At 58.5% G+C, this 22,103-nt stretch overlaps 1 protein-coding gene across 4 annotated transcripts in view; it reads right to left on the bottom strand.

Annotated features, from left to right (window-relative positions):
- Nucleotides 1–3,293: 3,293 nt before the first annotated feature.
- The window catches only part of MAF1 (MAF1 homolog, negative regulator of RNA polymerase III), a 39,810-nt gene continuing 21,000 nt past the window's right edge, over nt 3,294–22,103 (bottom strand). For all 4 annotated transcript variants that reach the window (XM_073329825.1, XM_073329822.1, XM_073329824.1 and 1 more), the window contains exons 2-8: nt 15,734–15,877; nt 11,053–11,181; nt 10,293–10,458; nt 7,903–8,024; nt 7,210–7,329; nt 6,152–6,271; nt 3,294–5,805 (exon numbers count right to left, since the gene is read on the bottom strand). In XM_073329825.1, coding sequence (XP_073185926.1) covers nt 5,784–5,805; nt 6,152–6,271; nt 7,210–7,329; nt 7,903–8,024; nt 10,293–10,458; nt 11,053–11,181; nt 15,734–15,816 — 762 coding nt within the window. In that variant the 5' untranslated portion in view covers nt 15,817–15,877 and the 3' untranslated portion in view covers nt 3,294–5,783. The remainder of the gene's footprint in view (nt 5,806–6,151; nt 6,272–7,209; nt 7,330–7,902; nt 8,025–10,292; nt 10,459–11,052; nt 11,182–15,733; nt 15,878–22,103) is intronic.

The raw sequence follows: 22,103 nt of genomic DNA, 5'->3' as shown, positions 1-22,103 counted from the left end.
CAGTGCCCGTGGGGGCTCGGGTGTCTGGCCTCGGGGGCGGGGGGGGTCAGTGCCCGCGGGGGCTCGGGTGTCTGGCCGGGGGGGGTCAGTGCCCGCGGGGGCTCGGGTGTCTGGCCGGGGGGGGGGGGTCAGTGCCCGCGGGGGCTCGGGTGTCTGGCCGGGGGGGGCGGGGGGGGTCAGTGCCCGCGGGGGCTCGGGTGTCTGGCCGGGGGGGCGGGGGGGGGGGTCAGTGCCCGCGGGGGCTCGGGTGTCTGGCCGGGGGGGCGGGGGGGGGTCAGTGCCCGCGGGGGCTCGGGTGTCTGGCCGGGGGGGCGGGGGGGGTCAGTGCCCGCGGGGGCTCGGGTGTCTGGCCGGGGGGGCGGGGGGGGTCAGTGCCCGCGGGGGCTCGGGTGTCTGGCCAGGGGGGGGTCAGTGCCCGTGGGGGCTCGGGTGTCTGGCCGGGGGGGCGGGGGGGGTCAGTGCCCGCGGGGGCTCGGGTGTCTGGCCGGGGGGGGTCAGTGCCCGCGGGGGCTCGGGTGTCTGGCCGGGGGGGGGGTCAGTGCCCGTGGGGGCTCGGGTGTCTGGCCGCGGGGGCGGGGGGGGGTCAGTGCCCGCGGGGGCTCGGGTGTCTGGCCGGGGGGGGTCAGTGCCCGCGGGGGCTCGGGTGTCTGGCCGGGGGGGGGGGGTCAGTGCCCGTGGGGGCTCGGGTGTCTGGCCGGGGGGGCGGGGGGGGGGTCAGTGCCCGCGGGGGCTCGGGTGTCTGGCCGGGGGGGCGGGGGGGGGGATCAGTGCCCGCGGGGGCTCGGGTGTCTGGCCGGGGGGGTGGGGGGGGTCAGTGCCCGCGGGGGCTCGGGTGTCTGGCCGGGGGGGCGGGGGGGTAAGTGCCCGCGGGGGCTCGGGTGTCTGGCCGGGGGGCGGGGGGTTCAGTGCCCGCGGGGGCTGGGGGGAGCGAAGGGCCAGGGTACATAAATGGCCGACACCCTGTTTCCTGGCAACTGATGGCCTGGGCCCTTCCCCCCTGCAAGGTGAGAGCTAAAGGGTTGGAGAACAAAGGAATCAGGTGACCACCTGGCCCGGGAAAGGGACAAAGCCCAGAGGAGGAGGGGCTGGGGGGGGACTGAGTTTGGGGCTGGCTGGGGACGAGGAGTGAAGGTTTCAGAGGAGCAGCCGTGTTAGTCTGTATTTGCAAAAAGAAAAGGACTTGTGGCACCTTAGCGACTAGCTCAAATAAATTGGTTAGTCTCTAAGGTGACACAAGTCCTCCTGTTCTTTTTGAGGAGTGAAGGGCAGACGGGGTTGTCTGGCTCCCTGCCCCCAAAAATGGACCCGGCTGAGGGGTCCTGTTCTCTGCACCTACAAGCTCTGTTTTAGACCATGTTCCTGTCGTCTAATAAACCTTCTGTTTTCCTGGCTGGCTGAGAGTCACGTCTGTCTGCGGAGTTGCGGGGCAGGACCCTCTGGCTTCCCCAGGACCCCGCCTGAGCGGACTCGCTGGGGGAAGCGCACGGGGGGCAGAGGAGGCTGAATGCTCCGAGGTCAGACCCAGGAAGGGGGAAGCCGGGGGAGCTGTGTGTCCTGCAGACAGGCTGCTCCCAGAGAGGAGACCTCCCCAGCGTCCTGCCTGGCTTCATGGGGAGCAGTCCCAGAGCATCGTCCGGGGATGCCGGAACAGAAGGCCCCTCGCTGGCATCAGGGGAGACCTGCTGTGGAACGGGGTGGGGGCCACGCAGCCCTGTCTTCATACCAGTCCCAGGCTGCCATTTTAACAGGAATCCGGCCCTCGGTCCAGCGCCTTTCACCCCATCCCTGTGAGCCGGGGCAGCAGCCCTCTGCTGAGACACTGGCCGCCCTGGGGGCAGGGGAGAGAGGCCCCGGCCGCTATGGGACATGAAGCAGGAACTGATTCAGGGCTGGCCACGGGCCCGTGCGAGGCAGCGGCTGTACGAACAGCAATGATCACAACCGCCCCCAGCACCCCAGGGAAACACCCCACACCCAGGAGATCCCCACCTGCAGCCGCAGACTGTCCTGGGGAGGTGGGGGCTGGCGGCACCGAGCCCAGCCCCCAGCAGCGGCAGGCCGCCACCTCCAGGCCTCAGGCAGAGATCATCCAAGAAGGACAAGGAAAGTCCCCGGCTATCAGATGCCACCCTCCCACCCAGCTCCGCCCGCCCCACAGCCAGCAAGGAGAGCCTCAGAGCCAGCGCCCAGGCCCCTGCCCACGGCACCGCTCCCGTCACAGCTTCCACGACCAGCCTGGAGCCCACAGAGTGGACGCCACATCCTGGGCTCAAGCCCCCAACACACACCAGGAAGTCCCATCCTGGGCAGACACCAGCTGCCAAGGGGCCTGGAGCCCCCAGGGGCCTGTGCTAGGACCGTGGGGGCTGGATTGTATCGACCTGGCATTGAGCTGGTTGCACTTGCAGAGGCGCTTGTGCCTTGAGACCACGGCCTAGATTTGTCCCCCTAATCGCCCCCAGCTGGTCACCCCCTGACCCCTGCACTTCCCAACCCCGCCACTCTGCTGAGCGGCCCACTTTCCTTATCCCACCCCACCCGCATAGGCAGGTGCAGCACCTGGCACGGGGCCCTCCATGCTGGCACCTAGGAGGGACTGACCGGAGAAGCAGCTGGGGGGGGAGGGGGGGGCGCAGAAATTAACATTTGCAAACAAGCTCCCTTTGTGCTTTCTCCACTGCTGCCCCGCCCCAGACTGCAAACCGACCTCACTGTCCCCGCCACAGCCCTCCTGGGGGGATGGTCACAAACCTTGACAAGGGTTGGGCTGCGGGGGTGAGAGCCCACTGCTTGGCTGTGTGCGCGTCTACTTTGGCGCCTGGCCAGCTCTCGCTGGCAGCTTGTTTTACACATAAACAGCAAGCTCTGGTCTGGTTGCACACCACCTCGCAAACGGGGCCCTGCGGCTCCCAGCCACACGTAAAGGGTAGAAAGGGGAGAGCAGCCCAGGGCAGCTTCTGCAGAGGTGCAAACACAGGAGGCAGGACACCGGCGAATGGGAGGACACGGTGCACTTGAACGTTCAGGTTGACTCTCCAAAGGCTCCTGAGCACGTGCTGGGGAAGGGGCTGCGCAGGGCTGGGAGGGGGATAGTGAGTGCAGAAAGGACACTCGAGCAGGCCCCAAGGAGGAGCCAGCCCTGCCTGCGTAGCTGCCATTTCCCCAGCTGGGAACCCGCCGAGCAGCAGGAACGGCCAGCACCTTTCTGGTACGGCCCCTGCCCCCTCAACTTGCAGAGGCTCCCTCTTCCAGCCCCATGGACGGGATGGATTCTCTAAAGGAAGGGGCATCAGTCACAGATAAACTTTATTGGTGTAACGATACATTGCTATGCAGTAAAGTCAAACCTCACAGGGACTCAAACATGAAACTGGCCCCAGCTCCCCACCCGCCGTGCAGGAGCCTAGAGGCACAAACTCTTGAAGCAGCGCAGGGGAACAGCAGCTGTGCCCTCCCCTTGGAGCAGGGGCTCCCTGCCAAGAGGCCGGCTATGCACCACTCAGGCCAGTGAACATAGGGGCAAAGGCAGGAGCGGGAATGCCAGGTCTTCGGTAGCTGGGCTGGGATCTGGCCCCATGGTTCCTGGCCAGGGCCCCATCTCAACCATGGATACGGGCCACATTTGCCTAGACTGAGCAATGCGGTGGAGCTTGCTGTGCTCACCAGCCCTCTGCCCGGGCACCACTGCAGACACCCACGCAGGTCATGCGGAGCCTCTGGCAGGAGTCCAAGCTACCAGGGTGCCCTTCACCCTGCTGGCCAGCCATGGCACAGCTCAGAGGCTCACGAGCCCCTGCCAACGAGCCCCAAATGCTGCGAGCTCCAGCCAGAGCCTAGCTGGGGCTGCAGCGCTTTAGCAGAGACGGTCAATGCACACAGGCCCCCTGCTCAAGGGTAGAAGGATATAGCCATGGCTCCCAGCGCTGGGGAGAGCAGCCTCCTTAGGCCACAGGTGGGTAAAACAGGATGCTTTGAGCTTAAGGTTCCCCTCCCCTCATCCTCCACAGGCCAGCAAGGGCCCTGGGCACACCCTGCACGCTCAAGGAGGCAGATGGTTACTGCCAAGACAGCTCCTGCCAGCACCGATGTACAGGCACCTGCTGGCCCTTAAAGCACTGAGCTGGGCAGATGTGACGAGCTCGCCTTGGACCAAATGCCCATGGGGGACAGGTGAAGGGACAATGCCCCACAGCGAAGGGGAGGCTCTGGGGGCAGCTGGCAACCCCACACGGTCCCCTAGCTGTAGGGAAAGCTATGGCTCACCCCAGAGCCCCTGGGGCACCAACTCCATTCCTGTGGCAGATTCCAGCAGTGAAGAAGGCTGGGTGACGAGCAGGCTCAGGTGGACGAGGCTGGTGCATGGGCCAGCTACACGTCCCTCCGCAGGCCTGAGGCTAGCAGTGTGCGGCTCCACAGGCAAGCTCCCGGAGCCCTCCTCGGCTGGCTGAGATGTAGAGGCCCTGACTGTGCTGGGCTGGCCCCTCTCCACCTTTCCCTTGCAGCAGAGAAGTTGGGCCCAGATCCTCTGCCAGCACATCTCCACTAGGGGTTTGCACTACACCAGCTACCCGGTGCAACCTGCCAGGGCGAGTGAGGCCAGAGGAGGAGCTGCAGGGAGCAAGACCTGGTGCTGCTGCCCTCTGCAGACACCATGCTAGTGCCAGGTTCCGCCCCCCCATATGATCCAGTGCCCATGCAGCTCTGCACCCCAGTCCTGCTATGGCCCTGGGACAGCGTATATTCATCCTGGCATCGGGCCCAGCAGCCTGCACTAGGAGGGCCAGTGCTGTGGAACTGGCCATGGGGGACGGAGGGGAGGATGCAGTTAAACCAGAGCATGAGTCAGAGCCTACAGGGCTGAGCTGCCAACAAGAGGAAAACAGGCTCTGCAGCCCTCCCCGATGGAGCAGGCTCCCAGCAGCAGCCACCCCCTCCCGCCCCGCCCCACACGCGCTCTTGCCCAGCTCGAGCACAGCTGATGCCAAAAGTCATCTGTGGTTTAAAAACAAAACAAAAACAAACAAACCAACCACCAAACAGCCCCTCCGGCCTCAGCTCGCTCTCCCAGCCACTTCCTTTGCACAGGGGAGCAGTGCTCAGCATGGGGCCACAGGGTGGCTGCTACAGCCTTGGAAAAGAGCAAACTGAGCCCGTGAGGTGAGCAGGAGCCAAGCAACCCCTCTCCCCCCCAAAAAAACAGGGAGCGGGCCAGTGACGTGGGGGGAGGGGTGGGTCACCAACAGTTCTGAAAGAGGAGATCCAGGACGCGAAGATGCCCTGCCCTGCCGCTGCTATGGCCGGACGGAGTTTGCTGCGTCGCCATCGGTAAAGAAAAGTGCCCGAGGAGCAGCCTGCCCTGCTTCAGAGCCAGCAGGAGCAGGACATCAGTGCAGCCAGCAAATCAATTCCTAAAGCGCACTGAACCATCCCAAAGGCCCTGCGCAAGCATCTGGCAAGCTGGAGCCCAGGCCGGCAGTGAGAGCGTGGCCTCTGCTGACCAATCACGCAGCACCTGTCTGGAGGGAACGGGCTCTCGGGCAGCACCTGCAGCTGGAGGACATCTGCAGCCCAGAAGCACCAGCTGCTTTCCACATGCAGTGCTGTGGGGCAGAAGCTGGGGCACTCTGGAGCCCCCAGCGCCAAAGGGCAGAGCAATGCTGCAGGCTCTGGGCATGGGGTAGTTCACATAGCGGCCAGGGCTGGCCCATCCTCAATGCTGATGGACTGGAGACTGGAAGGCTGGCTCAGCAGGGCTGAGTACTTCTTGGAGCTCATCTGGACACTCACATGCAGATAACCTGCACCCTGCAAACAAGCACAGCTGTCACAGCTCTGCCCAACATGCTTTGGGGGAAGCACAGCTGGCTGCAGCTCAGAGCCGGGCACCCCGCCCCGGGCGCACACCAGCTGGGGCTCCACAGAGACTGGCCATGGCCAGGCAGCCTCGAGTCCCTCTCAGAAGGGGTGACACCTTCACAAGTTTCAATTCAACAGGGCCAGGCCCCGTGCTCCCAGGGCCCGCCAGGGCCAGAAGCTCTGTTTCCATCACGCAGACGGGCTGGAGAGAAACGGGTACAGTCATGCTTTGTGGGCAGGGGACAGCCAGGATCCCGCCCCACTCGGCATGTCCCTGCCAGCCGAGCTCACACACCTGTCCTCCTCAATATTGCTGCTTTCCTTGTCATAGGCATCCATGCTCCTCCCCTGGTCTTCTTCACCGAGATCCATGTCCAGCTCGTTCCCTGACTCCGAGCGAGGGTATGTGGACCCACTGGAGAGACAAAGGGCAGCAGTGAGCATCAGCCAGCTCCCCACAGCTAAGGCACAGCCCCATTGGCACCAGTCTAAGGCACTGGCCTCCCGTTACGAATCCTGGCTACGCTGAGCAAGGGCTCCCAATCCGGCCAACTCAACCCCCCAGCGGCCAGAGGGAGGAGGGGCTGCAGGGACCCTCCCTGTGGGAGGCCAAGCACCCATGCCATTAGGAGAGGGAGGGTCAGGCTGCCAGGCCGCGGCTCCCATCCAGTTTGTACGTCAGTGTGGAAGCGAAGCTGTATGCTGCAGGCAGATCAAAGGGGCCTGGCTGCTCTGGGTTCCCTCTAAGTTTTCCCACCCATGTGCGGAATGCATTTTGTTATGTGCACCTATATGGAGGTAGTGTGTGACACATCACCTTCATATTGGTGCACATAACAAAATTCATGTGGGAGGGGTGGGGCCGAGGGGTTCAGAGTGTGGGAGGGGGCTCAGGGGTGGGGCAGAGGGTTCCAGCTGGGGGTGCGAACTCTGGGGTGGGACCAGGGATGAGGGGTTTGGGGTGCAGGCTGCCCCAGGGCTATGGCGGGGAGAGAGGACTCCCCCCAGCTGTCTCTCTCCCCACGGCAGCACCTGGGCAGGGGTGCCTCTCCCTGCCATGGCAGCTCCGGGGCTGGGGACATGGGATAGGCGCCCCTCCCCTGGCTGCAGAAGGTTGGGGGCCAGGCTAGGTTGGGGCTAGAGGAGGGGCGCCCAGGTCCCAGCTGGGTAGGTTCCCTGAGCGCCTGCGTGGCACTTAACAGGCTGCTGCACGGCCACACAGTTGACAGGGAACTTAGGCGGAGTGCAGCTCTAGCTCAGGGCACTGCTGGGGGTGCTGGGTCGAGGGGGCTCCCCCAGCAGGAGGCACAGCTTTCAGACAGGTCGCACTTCCCCGCGGTCCCACAGCCTGACCTGATGGAGCGGCAGGTGAAGAAGACAATCCTCTTCAGCCTCTTATTGTAGAAGAAGTAGTTGAAGGACCAGAGGCTGCCCTCCTCGCCGAAGGGGTCCGAGTCCAGATCTGGGTTGTAGCTGCAAAACCAGTGGCGGGGTGAGAAACACCCTGCCTAGAGCTGCCTGTGCAAGAAGGGCTCCCAGCACCCAGACTCTCACTCAGTCCAGGCACGCTGCTCACTCTGGCCTGACACCAGCGTGACAGAGCAGAACCGACCTTTGGCACCTGGTGGTCAGAGCGCAGCACAAATGGTAATGACCCAGCCGCCAACCCAGCACACCCCACAAGGCAGGCGGGTGCAAGAATCAACGATGTGCAGGGAGAAACGGAGGCAGGCTATTAGCCCACTGGGCCAGCAGCCCCAGGCAGAGCCAGGAGTGAGGCAGTCAGCTCCCTTAGCCGCAAGCTCATGGTGTGCCCAGGGTGGGAAGGGGAAGGCATGGGATCGTCCCTTTTATCTGCCTTGGCAAAGGGACCCCTATAGGCAGGGCAGGCCAGAATCAGTAGGATGTTCCCCAGATCCACTACTGGCCACACTATGTCGGCCCAGCATTGAGGAAGAGCCCCGGCTCTGTACTCCCCAGCGGCGCATGGCCTGGCTGCTCCAGGGCGTGGGGCTGCCCTATGCCGAGCGGGCAGGCAGAACAGACCTGTAGATGTCACACTCCGAGAGACAGATTTCTTCATCCACAGCATCCCACAAGTGAGGCTTCAGGGCTCTGAAGTCCTCCCGGACCGCTGAGAACAAGCTACAATTCACAGCATTCACCACCTGGAGGAGACCAAGACACACTCTGGGCTGGGCTGGACACACGGGAGTCAGGACCCTGCAGCTTTCCAGAGGGAAGCAGGCAGCCCCTCCCCAGGGGCCCTGTGCTGTGTCCACGATGCCTGGGACAGGGCCCAACTCCTCTGCTCTGGGGAGGCCAGATGGGAGTCCAGAGAGTCTGGAAGGGTGGGTTTGGAACACTGGCTGGCCCCGAGGGCAGGGCCGGATTAATGCAGGGACTTTGGGGGTGCAGCCCAGGGCCTCGGGCTAAGGGGAGCCCTGCAAAAATAAATCCATAATTATATACAATTCAGTGGTCACCAACCTGTTGACTGCGATTGACTGGTCGAACCTGGAGCCTCTGCCAGTCGACTGTGATCTCCGGGCTGCTAAAAGTCCAGGGGCACAGCAGGTCTCAGGCAGGCTGCTCCCAGAAGCGGCTGGCTGCTGGCACATCTCTGCGGCCCCTAGGGGGGCAGGCAGCTCTGTGTGCTGCTCCTGCCCCCAGCACTGTTCCTGCTGCTCCCATTTTCTGGGAACCGGCCAATGGGAACTGCGGGGACAGCGCTTGCAGGCAACGCACTACGCTGTCCCCCCTCTTCCCAGGGGTGCGCAGAGACATGCCAGCAGCTGGCTGCTTCCAGGAGCAGTGTGGGGCCACGGCACACAAGCAGCCTGCCTGCCTGAGCCCTGCTGGGCCACTGGCCAGAAGCCGCCTGTGGTAAGTGCCTCCCAGCCGGAGCCTGCACCCCAGCCCCCTGTCCTAGGTCAGAATCCCCTCCTGCACCAAACTCCCTCCCAGAGCCTGTATTCTTCACCCTCGTCTGCACCCCAACACTCTGCCCCAGCCTGGAGCCCCCTCCTGCACCCAAACTCCCTCCCAGAAAAACAAATATAACAGCTGTTCTGTTAGGCTATTTTGAATTAACTTAACTATATTCTACATGTTTTAAGAGTGAAATGTAACCACAGAACACCTTTATGTTAATTAAAAGGCAAGTTTAGTATAGCGTTAATAGCTTTGATGCCATAATTGTGATAATTTTGTTTTAAATTAGGAAAGAGACTTGTATACAGGGGCCCCACAAAATCTAATAGCCCCGGCCCCCACAGGAGAGTTAATCCAGCCCTGCCCAAAGGCTCGCTCCTCTGAGCGGGAAGGAGCCATTGTTTCCCATGGCACACGCCGGAAGTGATAAGCTAACAGCTTTGGCAAAGCCCTCGCTTGTCGCACAGCCCTTCCGTGAAGGGGAAGCTGCTGCAAGGGTACTCTTGGGATGGGAGGAAAAACAGAAGTCTAACCTAGAACACAAGTGTGTGTGTGGAACAGATGCAGACCAATGGGCACCCAGCGTTAGATTCAGGAAAACGTGGGGAGAAGCAGGAGAAATACAGAAATGCATTGTGGGGCAATAGAAGCAGAGGTGGGGGTGGTTGGACCTGCCACAGGATCCCACAGACGCCAGTTCAAAAGACTCTACAGCTGCACGTGGCTCCCCTGAAGCTGTCTGGGAAGGGAGCATTGCCGCAGGCCGAGGAAGGCGGCCTCCTGCCAGCAGGCACAGCTCTGGGCACCCTCTGCTTAGTCAGGATGGAGCTCTGCCCACTCCTCAGCATGGTGCCTGGGAGGCTGGACAGGGTAACCCAGTCTGGGTGGCTCTCAAAACGCTGAAAAATGCTCAAACCCTGCCCCTGCCTCTACCCAACGAAAAGCAGTACCATACCCCCACCCCACAACCAACCCCAACACCACCACCATGAAACAACCCAGCCCAGCTGGCACAGCCAGGGTAAGTCAAAACCCCACCCACAGGCACAGCATCCCACAAAGGAGAAGGGCCAGAGGGGCCCTGGAGCCTGGCAGGGGCTGTTCTGAGGCTGCTGATTTTATGTGGGAAGTGCTCAGATTCTGCAGTGATGGGCAGCAGGACAGATCCTGATAGCCTGCGCGGGACGGGGGGGGGGACGGACTTCACTCCAGTGGCTGAGAGGGCAGAAGGGGAGGGTGTCTCACTGGAGGGTGGGTCTGGAGGTGGCAGAGCATCTCCTGGGGAAGGGTCTGGCTGCAGCCCCTCTCGGAGCAGGTGGGCCTCATAGATCTAAACCCCACTGGCTGGGTCCCTGGGGTCCCCCACCACACCGAGCTGGAGGGAGCCCTATCTCGGCTGCTCTCAGAAGGTCCCTGCCAAACTCCATGGCAAGGAGCACTCTGACCCCAGCCACCATCAGTAGCTGGCTCCTGTGCAGTGTTGAAGGGAGCCCATCCCGTACCCAGTTGAGGCTCGGCTCCCTGCTAAACTCGTGGCTCTTGGCAGCACTGAAGTCGTAGTCGGGCCGGAAGGACTCGTTGAGGGTAGCGATCAGGTAGAAGAGAGTCTTGCGGCTGCACTTGTCACTCAGAGGCCCCTCCTCGTCTCCACTCTGACTCTTACTGAGCCTGCACACACAAGACAGCTAGGCGGGCAGCTGCTACCAGCTGCCCAGAAGCAACACACTGGAGGGAGGCCCCCGGCAGCCCCACCCCACACCCCAGGACAGGAATCCTGTGGAAACCAGCTTCAGCCCCAGGGATACTGCCAGAACCCAGCAAACAGGGCTCAGACACACCCTAGGATGGGCAAGTGGGCAGGGACACTTCCCAGTGGGGATGTGCCACACGGCCCTAACCAAATGCACACACAGGCACAGGAGGGAATGCACACGCACACCCAACTTAATCCAGGGGCAGCTAGGTATGACAGAGCACCTCACCTGCACAGAGGGTTGGCCTGGGAGATCATCAGTCCCAGCGTGCACTGCTGCATCTCAGCTCCAGAGGCTCAGGAACAGAGAGCACTAACCCCAGGCTGCTGGCCCAGACTGGGGCGAGGCCAGCTGCAATGTATGGGGCATCCTGAGGCCAACCCCCCATTTCTCTTCCCTCAGTGGGCTCTGGCTCCAGCCCATGGCTACCTCTTATGCGGGGCCCCACTGAAGCATGCAGAAGTCCCATGCCGCCCAGTCCCCAGCCCAGAGTGGAGGGCTGACGTACCTGCTGGGGCTGATTCCTGTGGTCTGAGGGGGTGACAGGGCTTCAAGGACATGCGGCTGGCCCTCCTGGCAGAACTGCTTAAACATATGCTTGTCATCGCCCGCCATCTTACATGAGTAACTCTCAATCCTGCAGAGAGACAACACCATGTGTGAGGCCCGCCGGGGAACAGCACAGCAGGCCCCCGGGCCCACGCCTGCTCCTCAGAGCAAGCATGACAAGCGACAAGTGGAGGAGCAACACTGGGTGCCCAGCCCCAGCGCAGACAGAGATCACCCTTCACAACACTGGCACTGAGTGCTGAGAAGGGACAGGCCAACAGGAGCGGAGACATGTCCAGCACAGACACAGGGATTTTGGGAATCCCCAAGGCAGCCTAATGTTCTCTGCCAGGCTGTTCCGGCTCTGCCCAGAGCTACAGGGACTGCTGTTTCAGAGAAATTTAAATGTGACCACCACAACACCCTGCAGAACTGGCTGCCGGGTCTGGAGTGTGCATGGGAGAGGGAGGAGAGGTGGGCTGAACAGGATCCAGCAAACTTTCTCCATGAACTCTGACCACGAACATGCCCACGAGCTGTTCTAAGGAGCTCCTATGTGCCCTCCCTCCCCTTCCGCCGCTCCTGGCCTGCCTCACCAAGGGTACAGAAGAAGGCGCAGGAAACCCAGCTAATCACTGCAGCATCCTGATCAAAGTAGGGTTCTGCCCGTACCAGGGAGTTCACCTGCTGCCAGTAACGTTGTCAGAAAAGGGCTCCCCAGCCAGTGCTGGAAATGATTTGATGGCCATGCTGCCCCCAGGACTGAGGCCCCCCCTTGCACACACCTCCCCCCAACAGGCTCAGTCCCTCTGCACTGGCAACTAGCCAGCGTTACCTCTGGTTCAGGGGGACGATGACTGACCAGCCATTGCCACTGACCCATCAGTTCCTGGTACAACAGAGCAGACGTGCCAGGCAGGGCCCCTGGGAAAGCTTGTGGGTCCCATTCCCCAGGTTCAGCTCAAGGGTGAATGAGTGGCAAGGAGGCATCCCATAGCTCCCTGTGATCATCTTAGCGACATTGCTCTGGGCTGTGAAGCTTTTTGTGCCCGGCGTGCCATAGTTAGGTCGGCCTAACTCCTGGTCAGGACCTGGAAGAACTCGTCCATCGAACTAGCTACCACCTGCCAGAGGTGGATTAACTCCCCTGACGTGTTCATGCCAGGGCATGGCGGGCACAGTTGCAGGGCTCTAACTGTGCCATTGTAGCAGCTGTCGCTTAGACATGGCCTTGGAGACATGCCGCTGCCAGGGCCGCCAACACCGAGATCAGTCACACATCACATATCGCTGGCCCTGACACGCCACTCCTTCCTGTTCGCCTTTCTATCCTGTGTAACAACAGGCTAGTAAGTTTCACTTCTGATTCTGTCACTTCCAGGCTGTGGTGTCTGGGCTCAAGGGGGGTGGGGGAAGGGTTGTTAGGCAGACACATCCACTGTCATCTGTTCATGGACACATTCCTATAGGCCCCCCTAGAAACTCTGGGCAGACCCCACCTTCTGGCTCCCCTGTGAAAGAGCTGCGGACACTGACAGCATCACGAGAGCAGGGTGACAAGGCCCCAGTAATGGCAGCCTCCAGTCAGAAGTTACACCCAGGCCCTGCCAGGGCTCCCAGACGCTGCCCAGGAGGTGAGCGCGTGAGCAGGAAGTGTGCTCCTGGGGCTTGCAGGAAGGATGTGAGACGGTTTGCAAACCCCGACTCTTAGACTGTGCCCTCAGTTCACAAACCAAATCCACACAGACTAAGCCTTTCAGGAAGGGCAGGAGACCCAGCCCAGAGCAGGGCTTTCTCCCCCTCAACTCTGCAGCATGTGTTCCACCAGCAGCCTGGACAGAGGCAGAAAAGACAGACATGGTCCTGTCCAGCTCCCATGGCCCCCACAATCGGCTGGGACAGAGGTAACGCAAACACGCTTCCTGAAGGGCAGCAGCAGCCTACGCCCCATGGTCACACCGAAAAAGAAGCGGGGATTGGGGCACGTTCTGGGGAATGTCTGCAGCACCCTCTTGACCACTCTGCCCTTCTCTAGCTGCTGTCAGCCAAGAACGCCAGCTCTTCGTGAAGTGCTTGAAAAGCCCAATGCTAAAGCCGGTCAGAGAGCGTGTGGAGCACCCCCTACCCTACGCCTGGGCCAGTTGGGAAACAGATTCACTTCGGCTTTGTCTCGATCAGCCAGCGAAAGCAGTAACTGACCAGATCAAGCTATCCAGGTTTCAATGCCATTTAAAGCGCCCTAAACACGGGTTAGGGTTCCGCATGGTGCAGCAAGATGGAGTTTCATTTCATTGGTACGTGCTCCAATACAGACACAGTCAGAGCCTGTGAGCAGCCCAGCCACATGTGAGCAGCCCAGCCACAGTCAGAAACAGACTGAGCAAACCTACCCTGCTGGGCAATGCCAGCCAGCCCCACAGTCAATCAGACCTCAACTCCCAAACTTCACATTCCTGGCCAACTATGGGTTTCAAATAAAGCCCAAAACCTGGAAACACCGATTCAGGAAACTGCCAATGGTCTCCTGAAGTTTGCTCAGCTCACCCCCTGGCTGGAGTTCTCCTCGGTCCAGACAGAAAGGGAAGCACCAAGCCCACAGAGCGAACCAAGGTCAGGACTCGCGATGGAACCCAGGAGTCCTGATTCCTAGCTCTTTGCTTGAACCAGTGAGCAATTGATGGGGAAGCAACGCTAGCCTGCCATACAAAGGGGCATGTCACTGTCAGACTCCTGCTAGCTGTGGGCAAGGGGCAGTCTCCTGCCCCCAAGCTAACCTCCTTGGGCAAGCAGCACTGACCAGGGAAAAGCCCATATGGAGCTCTGGTCTGGCTGCTCCATCCCAGCAGTCTACAACGGAGATGCCTACTAGCCTAGATGCCCTAGGCTGCTGTATGGACGAGCCCCTGCTGGGCCCAAAGAACTGCCATCTCCTCCTCCTGTTCCACATCATCACTGTCCCAGCACAGGCCTTGCATAGCTCATGCTCCACAGCTGATGGGGGTGTGATGAGCACAGGCTGGTCCAGCCAGTCTCTCAGCCTGGTCACACTTGTGCAGCTGCCCAAGAACGGAAGCCATTGGCCGATTGGTTCCATTCTTGCAGCTCAAAACATCCTGCCTTGAGAGCAGATGTCTCTTCACAGCACAGACGCCAGGCTGAGGGTAAGTGCGTTGCTCCACCCACTGGAGAGATTCAAAGGGAGGAAGCGTGCAGGGCCAGTGAGAGCACGAGAACCAGAGCTTGGGAGCCCACAGGAGCTGACCTATCCCCACCCCTACACTGCATACCACAGCTTGCACTTGGGTGGAAGTTTCTGCAGCACAAGTGTCTAGGACCATCGGTGCTGACTCCATGGGTGCTCTGGGGATCAAGCACCCACTGAAAAAATAGGGGGTGCTCCGCACCCACAGCAGGGCTGAATTAATCTTTTGTGGACCCCAGCCCCTGGGCTGTGGTCCCGCTCCCCACTTTGCCCATGCTCTGCCCTGAGGCCCCACCCCTGCTTGGCCTCTTCCCCCTGAGGGCCTGCCCACCACTTGCACAGTGGGGAGGGGGCAGAGAGCAGTGAGCACCCACTGGCAAAAACAAAAGTCACAGCCTGTACCTAGGACCCAAGTCACTGTTCATAAGCTTGGAGAGGAGATGGACTGGCACCTCTGCCCTGCCTTCCCCACTCCCACAGCTAGATGGGGCTCAGAAAGGAGACACCCAGGGGCTACAGGTGCTCAGGCTTGCCTCTGCTGATCCAATGGCCAGGGAGTCCTCAGCTGAGTGGTCTTGGAGCACCTTCCAGTTGCTCTCCCAGGCTAAGTGGAGAGAGGCCCAGCCAAGAGTCTCACATCACTGCTTTTTATGACTCCTGTAAACATGCCTGGAGAGCAAGTGCTGGATGAGCCCTGCCACCTCCTTCCCAGCCATCCTCTGACAGGAGCAGGACCTCCCAGGCAAACAGCAACACCTAGGCAGGCAGAGGCGCTAAGGACAGGGGAGCACAGCGGTAGCCTTTTGTTCCCACATCTGGGATCCCCCTAGCCGGAGATGGAAGGCTCAGCCCAGAGACCTGCGCCCTGCACTGCAGCATGTATGCAAGGTGGGGTTTGTGGTACCTGTGCACACAGACTGACTCACTCCTCTTCCCACTCACTCCACCTGTCAAGACATTTAGAGCAGAAACAATCCTGGTAGATGGGACTGTCCATGGGAGCTGAGGGGACACTCCCTAGGGTGACTGCGGAGGGCCTGGAAGCAGACAGCTGAGCTGTGCGTGCCCTGAGACTGCAAAGCCTGTGGCAGGTTGGAACTTCACAGACAGCTGGGCAGAGGCAGAGAGCAAAGGCCTGTAAAGTCTACATAGTCCATTCCGCCCCCCACACACATGCGAGCGGCAAGTACCTGGAGAGCACCCATGCGATGCTCTCCCACTCACCCATGTCAGTATGGTGCCTAGTGCCTTGGCCACTCTAGCTTGAAGTGTTTCACCTGGCGGTGGGGTGCTCCTCAGCTGAATAGATCTCACTGCCAGAGCTATCAAGCTTGTCTGGTCCCCCTTGTGGGGGGACTTTCTGCACCACAGGAAGGGCACGGGAAGAGGTGGCTCAAGTCCCTGGGGAAGCACAGAAGGAAGCTTTGACAACACTCACCTGCCAATGATGTGAGCATCTCCCGTCTCCACTGTCAGCTGAGAGTTTATTGCTTCAAAACTTGAGTTCTCCAACAGCTTCATTGTCCCACCTTCGGCTGCAGAGCGACTCTCAGTGCAACACCTGCTGCAAAGCTGGTACGACCTAGCACAGAGAAACAGGTTCCATCAGCTGCCCATCCCAAGAGCAGCACAGCAAGACTGCAGACAAGGTGAGAATGGCCCTGATTCCAGGTGAGCCCAGCCCCTGCAGCATGGAATGGGTTTGGCTAGTCTGGCAGGGAGGTGATAAGCCAACACAGAGACAGGGAGGGGCAGGAGAGGTCAGGAGGCAGACACCCTGTTAAGTGGGGAGAACAAGAACAGATCTCACGTTCCTAGGAAGGAGCCAGGCAGCCTCCCAGGCTAACCCTATCGCACACTGTGGTATCCCACTCTCAGGTGACTGATGTACCATTCCCTGCGGAGGGCAAGCTGGCCTGCAGCTCTCCACATCCACCCTCACACCAGTGTGCCAACCGCATTCTCACCCCCTAGCAATAGGCTCCTTGCCAGCACCCAGAGCTTGCAATCCACGAGGGGGGTGGGAGGGCACGGCTGCTATACATTCCCCCTTCAGACCCAAAGGCTAGTTCTCCCACCCCTAACCCACAGGGAATCATTTCCCCCAGTTCAGCAAGAGTCTGTGCTCTGTGAAGCTACCTCTGACCTGTTCCACCCAACACTCCAATATAAGAACATAAGAACGTCTATACTGGGTCAGACCAAAGGACCATCTAGCCCAGTATCCTGTCTTCTGACAGTGGCTAACAGAACAGGTAATTTCATGACAAGTTCTCCCTGTTTTAAAGCACCACGCTTCCATATAAAGGAGTTTCCTCCTCTCTTTTATTATTCTCTACAGAGGCAGCATTGCAGCTAAACAAATTCACCTCCATACTCAACAGACCAACCCAAGTGACTGCTGGGCACAAACCGAGGACAGTGTTTTCATCATGGCTGAACCACTAGCTAACATTCCTGCCCAGGCCAGGTGCACACCTGGTCCCAAGTACACGCCCATCCCATATACAAAGCAGGGCAGCAGGATTTGGCACAAGAACAGCTTCCTGTGCCTAGACACTACCTGCACTAGGACCCTAAGGGAGAGGGTTCTCACAACCAGCCCTGCAAATTCAAAGGCACAATGAACCCCCCCATGCTCACCCCCACCCCAACATCACCACAAAAGACTGAAGAAACAGATTTGAAGGAATCACTTTGCCAATCATGTAACCGCCCCAGCAGCCCCCATTCACCATCTGCGTCAGCAGCCTCCCTGGTGCCCCCAGTGGCTGTTCACACGCAAGAACATCCCCTTATTCACAGTCCCAAAAAGGGCCCCTGCTTGCATCCACACTCTGCCTCAAAGATTAGTCCCCCCGACCCCTGCACTGACCCCTGATTCCCATACACCAGTGGTTTTCAAACTGCGGGTTGCGACTCAGTACTGGGTCGCGAAATGTAAGGCATTGGGTCGCATAGGCTCTGGTCAGCCCCACCGACCGGGCCGTTAAAAGTCCCATTGGCGGTGCTGCCTGGGTAAGGCAGGCTAGCCCCTACCCGTTCTGATACCATGCTGTGCCCTGGAAGTGGCAAGCAGCAAGTCCCACTCCTAGGCATGGGGGCCACAGGGCTCCGTGCGCTGTTCCCACCCTGATCACCAGCTCTGCTGGGGGAGGGGGGAAGATGTCGGTGCCTGTAGGCAAGAGCTGCGCAGAGCTGCTTGTGCGCTTCCACCTAGAAGCCGGACCTGCTGCCGGCCGCTTCCAGGGCACAGCACGGTCCGCGGTGCCAGGAAGCCTGCCTTAGCACCCCCACTATGCCACTGATCAGGAGTCGCCTGAGGTTAGCCCATGCCCCAACCCACTACCCCAGCTCTGAGCCCCTCCCAAACCCACAGCCCCCTCCTGCACCCCAAATTTCTCATCCCTGGCCCCACCCCAGAGCCTGCACCCCCAGCCCAGAGCCCTGATCCCCTCCCACACCCTGAGCCCCTCATTCCCAGCCCTACCCCACAGTCCTCACCCCCACACCTCAACCCTGAGCCCCTCCCACACCCCAAACCCCTCATCCCCAGCTCTGTTGGGTCACAGACATCAACAATTTTCTTCAACTGGGTCACCAGAAAAAAAGTTTGAAAACCACTGCCATACACCCAGCTCCCCAACTTCCATCTGTATGCACTCAGCAGCACCTCCATCTGTCCCCTGTCTCCAGCTTCTCCACACCCCCTTCAGCACCTTGGTGCCTGTCATAAATATAAAGGGAAGGGTAACCACCTTTAAATCCCTCCTGGCCAGAGGCAAAACCCTTTTACCTGTAAAGGGTTAAGAAGCTAAGATAACCTTGCTGGCACCTGATCAAAATACTTTCAAAGCTGGAGTGGGCAGGAACAAAGGCTCTGCCTGTCTGTGTGATGCTTTTGCTGGGAACAGATCAGGAATGCAGCTCAGAACTCCTGTAAAAAGTTAGTAAGTAATCTAGCTAGAAATGTGTTAGATTTCTTTTGTTTAATGGCTGGTAAAATAGCTGTGCTGGAGGGAATATATATTCCTGTTTTTGTGTCTTTTTGTAACTTAAGGTTTTGCCTAGAGGGATTCTCTGTGTTTTGAATCTGATTACCCTGTAAGGTATTTACCATCCTGATTTTACAGAGGTGATTCTTTTACCTTTTCTTTAATTAAAATTCTTCTTTTAAAGAACCTGATTGATTTTTCATTGTTCTTAAGATCCAAGGGTTTGGGTCTGTGTTCACCTGTACCAACTGGTGAGGATTTTTATCAAGCCTTCCCCGGGAAAAGGGATGTAGGGCTTGGGAGGATATTTGGGGGAAGAAGTCTCCAAATGGGCTCTTTCCCTGTTCTTTGTTTAACACGCTTGGTGGTGGCAGCATAGGGTTCAAGGACAAGGCAAAGTTTGTATCTTGGGGAAGTTTTTAACGTAAGCTGGTAAGAATAAGCTTAGGGGGTCTTTCATGCAGGTCCCCACATCTGTACCCTAGAGTTCAGAGTGGGGAAGGAACCTTGATAGTGCCCATGAACCACACTGCTGTCCATGCACCCAGCCCCCTTGCAGCCCTCCCACGCAGCACCCAGATTCTCAGAGACCCATATGTCATGCCCCTATTTTCTCCACCCCGACACTGGTGCACCCTGCCCCCATTCCCCAACATGCACCCTGCCTACCCATGCACCTCCCTCTGCTGTCCATGCATCCTGCCCCTCTCTGCCCTCCATGCACTCCCCTCCCCCATGCATTGCAGAACAAGGAGTAATGGTCTCAAGTTGCAGTGGGGGAGGTTTAGGTTGGATATTAGGAAAAACTTTTTCACTAGGAGGGTGGTGAAGCACTGGAATGGGTTCCCTAGGGAGGTGGTGGAATCTCCTTCCTTAGGAGTTTTTAAGGTCAGGCTTGACAAAGCCCTGGCTGGGATGATTTAGTTGGGGTTGGACCAGATGACCTCCTTGAGTTCCCTTCCGACGCTGATATTCTATGATTGCCCCATCCCCCATCCATGCACCCTGCCCCCGCTCCCAATACCCAACACACCTCCCCATCCCCCTACTGGTGCCATGTCTGGCCCTTGCCTGCTGCCTGCACCGCCTGGCGCAGTGGGAAGGGCAGTGGCCTGTCCTCACCCCCTGGGGATGTCTCTGATGGAGGCCCCCAGCCTCGCTGCCCCCAGTGCAGCCCCTATCCCCGTCCTGGCTCTGTCCCCAGTTTGGCTCCAGCTTTAACCAGCCAAAATGCTCCTGGAGGTGACAGGGCAGCCCCAGCAAAGGGTCTTGGCTCCAGAATTCACTCCTTATGGGGCCTTTAAGGACACATTCCTAAGGATATTTGGTTGAGATGGCAGCTGAAGAGGGCTCTGGGTCTCACTCTACAGTGCTGCCAGACAGAGACCTATTTCCATCAGTGCAGTTTCACCCTGGACAGGCTCTCTCTGAAGTATATAGACTTTGTCAGTTTCAGCGAGGGGATCCCTAAAATCTTTGCTGGCTACAAAGGAGAAGTCCCTGCTCAAGAGCTCCGTGCCCCACCCTCTCTCCAGCTGGGACCTGTTGCGCCATCCTGGCTTGTAACAGGAGAGATTGTAAACAAGCAGCAGCAGGGACATGCCAGGGCTCTTGGGAAGCAGTATTCCTTCACAGGACTAATCTGGGAGGCCCAGCCATGCCACTGCCCCAGACACAGGGAGCCAATTTGGTTTCAGATAGGAGCGGTTTGACCAATGTACATGGCAGAGGGGCATTGCTGGCACATGATGGCATATATCACATTGGTGGATGTGCAGGTGAACGAGCCTCTGATAGTGTGTTTTCCAGGGACTGAGGTGAGGCTGACTGGTAATGTAGTGCCAATCTTTAAAAAAGGGAAGAAGGAGGATCCTGGGAACTACAGGCCAGTCAGCCTCACCTCAGTCCCTGGAAAAATCATGGAGCAGGTCCTCAAAGAATCAATCCTGAAGCACTTGCATGAGAGGAAGGTGATCAGGAACAGCCAGCATGGATTCACCAAGGGAAGGTCATGCCTGACTAATCTAATTGCCTTTTAGGATGAGATTACTGGTTCTGTGGATGAAGGGAAAGCAGTGGATGTATTGTTTCTTGACTTTAGCAAAGCTTTTGACACGGTCTCCCACAGTATTCGTGTCAGCAAGTTAAGGAAGTATGGGCTGGATGAATGCACTACAAGGTGGGTAGAAAGCTGGCTAGATTGTCGGGCTCAACGGGTAGTGATCAATGGCTCCATGTCTAGTTGGCAGCCAGTATCAAGTGGAGTGCCCCAAGGGTCGGTCCTGGGGCCGGTTTTGTTCAATATCTTCATAAATGATCTGGAGGATGGTGTGGATTGCACTCTCAGCAAATTTGCGGATGATACTAAACTGGGAGGAGTGGTAGATACGCTGGAGGGGAGGGATAGGATACAGAAGGACCTAGACAAATTGGAGGATTGGGCCAAAAGAAATCTGATGAGGTTCAATAAGGATAAGTGCAGGGTCCTGCACTTAGGATGGAAGAATCCAATGCACAGCTACAGACTAGGGACCGAATGGCTAGGCAGCAGTTCTGCGGAAAAGGACCTAGGGGTGACAGTGGACGAGAAGCTGGATATGAGTCAGCAGTGTGCCCTTGTTGCCAAGAAGGCCAATGGCATTTTGGGATGTATAAGTAGGGGCATAGCGAGCAGATCGAGGGACGTGATCGTTCCCCTCTATTCGACATTGGTGAGGCCTCATCTGGAGTACTGTGTCCAGTTTTGGGCCCCACACTACAAGAAGGATGTGGATAAATTGGAGAGAGTCCAGCGAAGGGCAACAAAAATGATTAGGGGTCTAGAACACATGACTTATGAGGAGAGGCTGAGGGAGCTGGGATTGTTTAGCCTGCAGAAGAGAAGAATGAGGGGGGATTTGATAGCTGCTTTCAACTACCTGAAAGGGGGTTCCAAAGAGGATGGCTCTAGACTGTTCTCAATGGTAGCAGATGACAGAACGAGGAGTAATGGTCTCAAGTTGCAGTGGGGGAGGTTTAGATTGGATATTAGGAAAAACTTTTTCACTAAGAGGGTGGTGAAACACTGGAATGCGTTACCTAGGGAGGTGGTAGAATCTCCTTCCTTAGAGGTTTTTAAGGTCAGGCTTGACAAAGCCCTGGCTGGGATGATTTAACTGGGAATTGGTCCTGCTTCGAGCAGGGGGTTGGACTAGATGACCTTCAGGGGTCCCTTCCAACCCTGATATTCTATGATTCTAATATCCCAGGTCGGGGATCCAGGGGTGTGTCTGTGCGGATTTGATCTTGTGCTTTTTCAGGGAGTTTCTTGAGCAAATGCTGTAGTTTCTTTTGACAGGTTTCAGAGTAACAGCCGTGTTAGTTTGTATTCGCAAAAAGAAAAGGAGTACTTGTGGCACCTTAGAGACTAACCAATTTATTTGAGCATAAGCTTTCGTGAGCTTATGCTCAAATAAACTGGTTAGTCTCTAAGGTGCCACAAGTACTCCTTTTCTAGTTTCTTTTGGTAACTCTCAGTGGGATCAGAGGGTAATGGCTTGTAGAAAGTGGTGTTGGAGAGCTGCCGAGCAGCCTCTTGTTCATATTCCGACCTATTCATGATGACAACAGCACCTCCTTTGTCAGCCTTTTTGATTATGATGTCAGTTGTTTCTGAGGCTGTGGATGGCATTGTGTTCCGCACGGCTGAGGTTATGGGGCAAGTGATGCTGCTTTTCCACAATTTCAGCCCGTGCACGTCGGCAGAAGCACTCTGTGTAGAAGTCCAGCCTGCTGTCTCGACCTTTAGGAGGAGTCCACCCAGAATCCTTCTTT

Source organism: Lepidochelys kempii, chromosome 2 (assembly GCF_965140265.1).
Source record: "Lepidochelys kempii isolate rLepKem1 chromosome 2, rLepKem1.hap2, whole genome shotgun sequence".
NCBI classification, from domain to species: domain Eukaryota; kingdom Metazoa; phylum Chordata; order Testudines; family Cheloniidae; genus Lepidochelys; species Lepidochelys kempii.
Note: the sequence above shows the minus strand (reverse complement) of the source record. Positions and strands in the feature narration are given on the sequence as shown.